Source organism: Semicossyphus pulcher, unplaced genomic scaffold, assembly GCF_022749685.1.
Source record: "Semicossyphus pulcher isolate SPU_LCO1_2020_fin unplaced genomic scaffold, fSemPul1.0.p SCAF_20, whole genome shotgun sequence".
Classification (NCBI taxonomy): domain Eukaryota; kingdom Metazoa; phylum Chordata; class Actinopteri; order Labriformes; family Labridae; genus Semicossyphus; species Semicossyphus pulcher.
The window spans coordinates 18,130,051-18,139,280 of NW_027211694.1; the positions used below are offsets into that span (position 1 = coordinate 18,130,051).

Below are 9,230 nucleotides of genomic sequence, written 5' to 3' on the forward strand. Positions count from 1 at the left end.
TAATATGAAAAATTAAGCATATTCTGATTAGTTTTAAGATAAGTGTGTCCATCAATTCAATCTACATCCCACTGTGTATCCAGGGTGACAACAGGATGGTGCATTTGTGTTGTGTCAGATTTCCTGTGGACTTAAGGTGACTGCAGAATCCCATAGAGATAATTTACAAGCTGGACATGCAAAAAGACTCAAAAAGCAAAAGCATCTCAACAGAAATGGTTTGAATTATCGGTCAATGGATATCACCTTAATATAAACTCATGAACACTAATCATTTCAAAATAAAGGCAGAAAGAAGCAGCAGGATGCTTTCAGGTCAACAGGAGGACATGCCTTCAGGTGGTGCATCCATTTCTCTCCATATGACATATTAAATCATATCAAGAAAAGTCATGTCAAAATATAAAATGCTTAAGGTAATCGTTCACAGTAAAGGATTTAAAAAATAAAAAAAAGGAAGATTTCAGCTTTAAATCTGAAACTTGTCTCTGTTTTTTAGATCTGTGACTAACGTTATGCTACAGCATTACTGGTGTTAATTGCTTGCAGAGAATCACATCAATAATGCAGGAATCGTCTTCTCTCTGCAAATTTCAATATGCTGTGTGATATTTAACGCTCTTCATAGGCCTATATTCCTTAAGTTTGTCTGATTTGTCTATAATATCCTTCTAAAATGTACAACAAGGCTGCTGTCGCTGGGGGGTAGCCTGGCTGCCAAAACGTTATGTAAACAAACCAGCATATTTGCACCCAAAAAGAGATTTAAGGTTTCAGATGTGCGCTAGGCTTAAACATAAATGTCATCATATAAGAGGGTAAAATGAAGGGTAGCTGTAAATATAAAAGGCAGGTAGAGGCAGACTGAATAACTCTTCAGCTATCGTTTCCTCTGTGTTGTCATTTCTACACACCACTGCTCAGTGTTCGTCCTAAGCGGCCGAAAGAAATGTAACGTCATGGAGTCCATTATCGGACAGACTGAGTGTTGTTCAGACATGACATTTGAGCAAATTTACCTGAAAATGGTGAATTCCGTCGTTTCAAGCCGACTCTCCGGAGCAGTCAGGCCCGCCGGATGCCCTCCTCCGCTTTATCCGCCCACTGAAGTAGCCTAAAACACAGCTCCGTCTGTGTTCGGTTTCGGTTCCAAACGCTCCTTTAAAGAAGAAATATCCTCCGAAACACACAGAGGGATATGAGGGGTGTGAGGACGGAGGGCTAGAGACCGAACCCCCAAAATGTCGTATGTGTGGCGGTGAATGTAGTTTAAAGAGGCTGGAGGAGGATCTGCTGTCGATAGAGGAGACGGGAGGGGTACAAGCTAGCTCTAACAAGTTCCATATTCAAGTCAAAAATGGGACATCCGGTAATATTTCAAAATAAAACCACCCTCTGCTATTATTAACGTTTTCTAATAAAACTTTCAAAATAACGCACCAATGATTATTTCCGTAACCTCCGGTCCCAAATAATGGTAACAATAAATAATTATTTAAAAAATGTTGTTGTTTTTTTATCATGCTATAGTGTCTAGCTACTCTAGATATGGATATGTAGATCATGTATATGACATAGAAATGTTTAATGAAACATTGAACATACAGGTACAGGCTTACACATACAACAACAATTTTTAAAAAATCAGAGGTATTCTTCTTCATAAAATACATAAGCCAAGGTATTAGAATATCTAATGCTTGTTAAAGGTTTGAACATGTCTGGCATGTTATATCTTGTTCTGTTGTTCTAAAATATATTTTCAACTATTTAATTTAAAATAATTCTTGTAATTTCAAAATGTGTTTATACGATAGCATTCTAAGATAATAATAATAATTATAATAATTATATCTGTAGCCATAATCTATGACAAGCAGAAACAGAAATATTAGGACATTGGACATAAGTTGGACGTGCAGCTAGAAACATACATGATTTTTTTGTTGTTGTTGTGTGCCGCCACCTGCTGGGTGAAAGCTGCAGCCTTGATAATGAGTCCGTACTAGAAGATAATTTTTCATACTAGAATATTATCCTGCTTGGATTGGTATGCTTTTTCTGCATACGAGTAGGCTACTTTTGTATCGACCTGAATAGTCTGTCCTGTGTTTGACAGTAGGATACCTGTGTGGGCGTGTGTGTGTGTGTAGCTGCTCTTTGCCCCAGTCAGACCCTCTATATGTGGTTGACGTGTTTCCTGGGATCATACTGGCATACAAGCTGACTGGAAAATGTCTCGGGCTGCGGAAAGACTCAGACTGATGATCGGTCACCTTGATCGATCACCCGATGCGATTGTATCCTTTTTGTTCTGCTTTGTTTTTATGTGATATCATCGGGTTTCCTCGTGGAAGAACAGACTGTACTGTTAGCGGACAGCTGCACACCTAGCGGCGGATTGTTGTGGTGGGTTAGACCGGGGTCCCGCGCTGAGCAGCAGGCCCCCTTGGAGTTTAAGAAATGATACAGGAATAATAGCCTGCATGCTTTATTAAAGTAAACGTAATCACTTGCTCTTATAGGCTCAGTAACACCGTATTTATGTATGTATAACCTGGTTGTCGCCGCCATTGTTTCTGTAACGTAGGCCCAACTAGTTGTAGATAAGTTACAATATTACAATTTCATTTAGCAGACGATTTTGTCCATAGCGACGTAGTAGGCCTACATCTGAGAGTTAATATAACACAATCAAGGATCAAGAAAGGCAAGTTCACGTTTCAAGTTTGAATTTTCCATTACTGCTCTCGTTTCCTTGACTATTTTCTTCAGAAGGCTGCACCAACTTCAGCTCAAGCTGTCAGCTACTGTCACCCACAGAGGCTGAGGTATGTACCCATCTTTAGATTTAAGTGACACCGTTAATGCCCACTCAGCATTTGGCAGCCTCTAACGTTGCCTCAGGCTGTACGTTCTACTGTACACAATTATACAATCAACATTGATCGTTCACCCCTGACACAGTTCAGCCAGTGCTGCCTTTCTATCACGTCTAGAATGACCCACTTTCCTGCTCCAGCATTTGTGTATGTGTCCAACAACAGCTGATGCATTTAGTTTCACTTGTACAGAAGAAAAGTCTTATTTTTAAGCAAGTTTAGTTAACTACACCTTCATGACACACGTTAGAAAGCAGCAGTTTGTTATGCTATTTTACAGATCAAAGTTCAAAGAGAAGTCTCACATTTCCAGTTTGCTTTCACCACATGGAGATAGATACTCATTTTCTTACAGATAATTCCAGTTCCCTTAGCCAGAAACTGGAATTCACTATAAATCCAGTAGGATTAATGCAACATTCACATGTACACTGGCTGCCAATAATTTCCATTGCAGATAAACATTTTTTTAACATTTGATGATTTTGTAGTGTGTTTTCACTTCTTTTGGTAGGTACACTGTTGAAACTGACCTGCTGACCCCAGAACAGCGACTCTCTTTTGAGGAAAATGGCTTCATTCTTGTCAAGAATCTGGTGTCTGAAGAGGACATCGACAGGTTCAAGTGAGCATCAATAACTCTGGCAACTGCAAAGATCATAAAACCTTTCTCCTTGTGTACTAGCATTAACACACCACTGTAGTAACAGCAGTAACAGAACCTATAAACTTCTTAAATACAAGTAAAAATGAGAACCAGAATCAGCACTATGCAAATTACGCGTATAAATATAAATGCATGACTCCACAGTGAAACTGTTTACTTTTTCATTAATCTCTATTTACAGATTCTACAAAGTGGAATAGCCTACATAGTAGAATCTGTAGGAAGGGACGTAGATTCTGGTTCTGGTTGCTGTTTGAACTACGCTTGTAGTCCGAGTAATATTGACAAATCACACATCAGCAGGCTGCGGGCGCATGCAAGAAAAACAGTCCGTGAGGAGAGCAAAAGCAGACGGAACGTAATGCGTCGTAATGCCATCCCGGCTCCCATCAGCATGATCTGACCTGAGCTGAATTCCCTTGACGCTGTGTCACGAAAGACGTGCAGCATTCAGATTTCCCAACTTCCTCAAATGCATCAGATCGATCCGACCTCCGTTCAACAAATGACCATTTTAAGTTTTCTTCTCCTCTTGAGGACAGACCTGACAAAGCTTCAATTTTTACTTCTTACAATTCTGCATCATGATGTTGAAATTTCAGCAAACGTAAGACCCGTTAATAACAAGCAAATCACGAGAAAACGTTTTCTCTTTCTGTAGCAATGCAGCATGCGGAAAAGGAAGTATTGACGCGAGTCGTTTATCACTTACTTCCCGGCATGTTCCCGGATCCGAGATTGCTTTTTCATAGACCTGCAGTTGTATTCTGAGTTTTTTAAATTGTGTTCTTTTTTGTGTGTGGTCCACAGGAAGGAGTTTGAACGGATCTCTCGACAGGAAGTGAAGGTTCCTGGTCTGGTAGTGATGAGGGACGTGGCGATCGTCAAGTCAGAGTTCGTTCCCGATCAAAAAGCGGTCTCCAAACTCCAGGACTTCCAGGAAGATCCTGAACTGTTCCGGTACTGCGCCTTACCACAGGTATGTCACACAAAGCTCCTTCTAATTATATGGTATTTGATACACAGTTTTAAAGCTAATTTCATGCCTTTGGTGTTAGTACAAAAACAACACAGTTATGACCCAGTTCACTGCTAAGGTTAGGGCTGAGAGCATAACATAGACTTAACCAATCACTACAAGAACTCATGCCAACAGTATATATTTTGTCGACTAAAACATGTTCCTTTCTGTGACAGATTCTGAAGTATGTGGAGTGTTTCACTGGACCCAACATCATGGCCATGCACACAATGCTGATCAACAAGCCTCCCGATGCAGGTATCGAGCACTGAAATAATAAACAGGTTTTTACCTTTTGTGACATGCACTCAAGTGAGCACTTTCGCATTCCTGCCGCCTGTTTCATGATATTCTGCATAACAACAGCTGACAGGCAATGTCCAAATAAACAGAGAAATGCATTAAAAATATTGTACGCTTGCAAATATGGGTAGAATTGAAAAACGTTACACGACAGGCCAATGCTGTGCTAACGGAATGTCAATCATGTCTCCTGTTGTTTAAGGTAAGAAGACGTCCCGTCACCCGATGCATCAGGATCTGCATTATTTCCCGTTCCGACCAGCGGACAGGATCGTCTGCTCTTGGACAGCGATGGAGAAGGTGAACAGACAGAATGGCTGCCTGGTTGTCCTGCCGGGAACACACACCGGCACCCTGCAGGAGCACGATTACCCTGAGTGGGAGGTATTAACACACACACACACACTCACACACAAAATTCTACAGGAAATGACTACACACACGCATAACTAAACTGTCTCATGTGCCTCAGGGTGGCGTAAACAAGATGTACCATGGTGTTCGTAACTACGACCCACAGCACCCCAGGGTGCACCTGGAGATGGAGAAGGGCGACACCGTCTTCTTCCATCCGCTGCTTATCCATGGCTCTGGTATGAACCAGACAAAGGGCTTCCGCAAGGTACTACACTACCCATAATGCACCTGGTGCCCCAGCATTAACAAGCCAGCTTCATACTTCATCTGCGGACTGGGTTTTTTATGCTCGTATTTCGTTACAAAAAGCAAAACATATTAACAGGCTTGCTAAAAATGAATTTCATAACATTTTAATTTAAAAATGTAAACGTGTGTTTCCAGGCAATCTCCTGCCACTATGCCAGCGCTGATTGCTATTACATCGACGTAAAGGGAACAACACAGGAAAACATAGAGAAGGAGGTGAAGGAGATCGCAAACAGGAAGTATGACATGGGCGAAGTTTCCTTCGAGGTCAGTTTTATTTATTTATTTACATTTATTTAACCAGAAAAAGCCTCATGGAAGTTAAAAATCTCTTTTACAGGAGTGTCCTGGCCAGGACAGCAGCAGCACAATTTTAAAAAGTTTCAGACATACAACGCACAACAATTACAAAAAGGACATGCCAGTGATTTAGTCTACGATTGGACAATGCAGGCGAGCTAACTTTGTAATGAACCTCAATGCTCTATGGTAAACAGTATCCAGAGAGTGAAGGCATTAAGAAGGTGCATGCATATAAAAACATCACCGTAGTCCGGGGGCATAAAAGTAACAGCAACCAGTCTTCTTTTTATCATTTACATCACGTTGCATTCGTTTTGAAAACATACAACTAAGTTCAGATTTAGTTTCCCTGTGCAAGTACACACTTTAAAAGCAGTGAGAGAGCAGTCATGAGACCTTAACCATTACGGGAATGAACACAAAGCCAGACACTAGCTAACTATCATGTGTAATCCTCTATGTTTGGACTTGGTAGCAAGTGACATGTGCTCCTTCACTTAGTCAATTGTTTTCCATTATTGTGGGTTACACTACACACAGCATGAAGTTTATCCAATAACAGCAACGGTAAAGAGCACTTGGAGGAAGACGTGCTTTAAATAGCCTGCTAAGTACACCATTGATACATCCAAACATCTTGGTAGATATCCTAATGTTTGATTAAAAATTTGCTAAACAGCTATTTATAAAAAGGTCAAATTATAACGGCATGTTATATCTCCAGTCAGGTAGCAATAACAACATAACTAATTGATGTCTTCTTATTTTTTACAAGCAGAGGAGAACAATGAAATCCCTCATTATATATGTGCATCATGAGCTACATTTAGTCTGTGGTAGCCTCTGCAAAGCAACAAGCATTTGTATTCGGAACCAACGTGATTCAAAAAAACATATGAATAATAGATAAGTGATTGCATAGCTAAAACATTGAACTGACCCTTTGACCTCTTATTCTGTTTCTCCGGCAGGATACCTGGGCTTTCCGAGGCCGCCTGGTGCAAGGAGAGAGGACTTCTCTTTGAACAAACCATAGATGTGCTACAAAAAACAGTGTGTGCAGTGTGACCAACCACTGACCTCAAATGAGAGCAAATTGATATAGTGATTGCATAAGAAGCAACAGGGCGTTTTCACCTGACACAGAAAGTGTTTAATGCTTCTCCTGAAAGTCATTTTAAAGAAAATTAATCTTTTCCAATTTTCCTTTTCACACTATTGCTAATTATTTTAAATGTAGAATTGTAATTTTTAAATTACTTATTGTACATTTAATTGAGGCTTCAGATTTTGTGCTCACAGTCATATATCTGAAATGTCATCCAGAACATGTTGTTCTAAAAAAACAGGAAATAACAAAACTGTCAGTTTGCTTATAAACCAGTAGCTACACTGTCCTTAGGAGAATCAGGCGCCTGACATTCAGGACTTGCGACTACTTGCTTTACAGCATTTTAAAGCACAGAATGCAGTTGAACGAGCACTTGAACGAGAACATGAACATTGTGAACTCATCCTAGAATGTCTAAATGTGTTTCATTGAAATGGAAAGGTAAGGGATGTGGATTTCACAGGTGACGAGTTGAGAAATGTAAGAATTATTGTGAATGACAGAGAGATAAAGTAGAGCAAGAGAGAGAGAGCGTAATGAGAGCAGTGTTTAAGGAGAAATGTGAATGGTGACGGTTTATTTTAGCTCTTGTTGATTGACACTAACAGAGGCCTTGACCTTATATTGCCTTATAAATGTATAAGTGTGTTAATTTTGTGTTGATGTAACAGATTGATGAGAGAATGGATGTTTTTTTTTCTTTCCCACTGTGAAAAATGCAATATTTTACTAACATAAATAAAAAAAATTAATGCCATAATGCAACTTTGTTGTGCTTTCCTGTAAAGCTTCAGGTATAACAGTAGGGTCAAGAGATATTAGCAGCAACAGCAGAATTAAGAGCCAGTCATTTATTAAAATATGAAAATAATAATTTTATCATTAACACAATCATATTCATGATAATAAATCAATTAAGAAATGTATTTATAAAACAAAAATATTCCTTTCGTTCATTTTGTTGCTGAGTCCAGGTTATCAAATACTGTCACTTTGTCACACCCAGATGCACAAGGTAGCAACTCCTGTGTGAAATACAGGCGCACATGGTAAAAACATGTTTAGGTTGGAATAAACAGCATGGTGTGGGTTAAAGCAATAACTCAACATTTACTTTTAGTATTATACAGGTCTCCAACTCTCATCTCCTGGGTCAAAATCACACGTTGTTTGACCCATCAGTCTTTCTGCTGTTAGCATCAAATATTGCTGCAGATGGGTTTACATTGGAGTTGGTTTAAAAAGCCATGTTTCTAATGCAGACACTTAAGGGTAGCTTATGCACTTTAATGAAATTACCAAGGGTATGACAAGAGCTGTGTCCCAATCCAGGGGCTGCAGGCTTCAAAGGAGGCTGCCTACGGAGGACGCACCATTCATAGCCTGTGTAGACCAGTAAAGCCAAACTGAAATTAGATGGTCTGGTATAAAGATGATTTCCTGTTTGCATCACCAGCTGTTCCAGCCGTTACCCTCAGCTAGCGGGCTAACTAGCTAGCATAACTAACATCAGAGGCCGCCATCTCGCCCGCATCTGGGGGAGCCTTCGAAATTGGGACATCCTTTGTTGCGCCACTGTGACGCAATCGGCCTTCAAATACGCCCTTCGTAGGCCCCTGGATTGGGACACGGCTGAGGTGTTGGTATTTGAGGACTTGCGAATATCCCACTCTGAGCATGACATCAGAGGAAAATGGCTGCAGTGTGAATATGGTTGATAATATGATCAGAGAGAAAAACAAGAGATTATGATAAGGACGTTTGTCATGCAACAAAACGAAGTCAGATCAGATAAGACTGTACTCATCTGCCCTCTTGCTGTCTAATCACCATGAGTGATTCATTTTGAATCTCTTATCTGGCTGCACAATCGAAAGCAGGTTATTTTCAAGTAAACAAGCTGCTTGAGAGCCACGTGACATTTCTTAAAGCCCTAGCTAGCCTGAAAGTGGATAGCATCAATCTCAGTAATTTTAGGCTCTTCAATAGTTTCTTATTATTTTCCGGCTGAATTTGCCTTCCATACACACACACTGTGTTAGGTGCATCAGAGGAAGTTGCACAACCCTGAATGACATTTGAACAGTCACATGTTGGTCTCAAAGGGTTTGGCAGTTTTAAGATGGGGGCCCAGTATTTCCTGGTTCCCCAAAAAGCACCTGATCCAGTACAGCTATGTTTGTGAGTGTGTGTGAGAGTGGGTGTTCAAACAGGGCTTTGTTCAAACCCAAAGGGAAGCTCACAGCTCATAGCTTCATTCAGACAGGCAGGAAATTG

At 40.3% G+C, this 9,230-nt stretch overlaps 2 protein-coding genes across 4 annotated transcripts in view; one reads left to right on the forward strand and one right to left on the reverse strand.

Moving 5' to 3' along the window:
• The window catches only part of cdk17 (cyclin dependent kinase 17), a 52,043-nt gene extending 50,743 nt beyond the window's left edge, over positions 1–1,300 (reverse strand). For both annotated transcript variants that reach the window (XM_069670839.1, XM_069670838.1), the window contains exon 1: positions 1,020–1,300. The gene's annotated coding sequence lies outside the window, so the exon portion shown is untranslated. The remainder of the gene's footprint in view (positions 1–1,019) is intronic.
• A 765-nt stretch (positions 1,301–2,065) lies between these two features.
• phyh (phytanoyl-CoA 2-hydroxylase) lies at positions 2,066–7,703 on the forward strand. 2 transcript variants are annotated; one of them, XM_069671212.1, is made up of 9 exons: positions 2,066–2,300; positions 2,779–2,831; positions 3,397–3,507; positions 4,360–4,528; positions 4,747–4,828; positions 5,076–5,257; positions 5,346–5,495; positions 5,675–5,806; positions 6,814–7,703. In XM_069671212.1, exons 1-9 carry the CDS (start codon positions 2,235–2,237, stop codon positions 6,865–6,867), a joined length of 999 nt encoding a protein of 332 aa, XP_069527313.1. In that variant the 5' UTR covers positions 2,066–2,234; the 3' UTR covers positions 6,868–7,703. The 2 variants fall into 2 exon arrangements, with proteins under 2 accessions (XP_069527313.1, XP_069527311.1); XM_069671210.1 differs by having other exon boundaries at positions 2,067–2,300; positions 2,776–2,831.
• Positions 7,704–9,230: the final 1,527 nt, after the last annotated feature.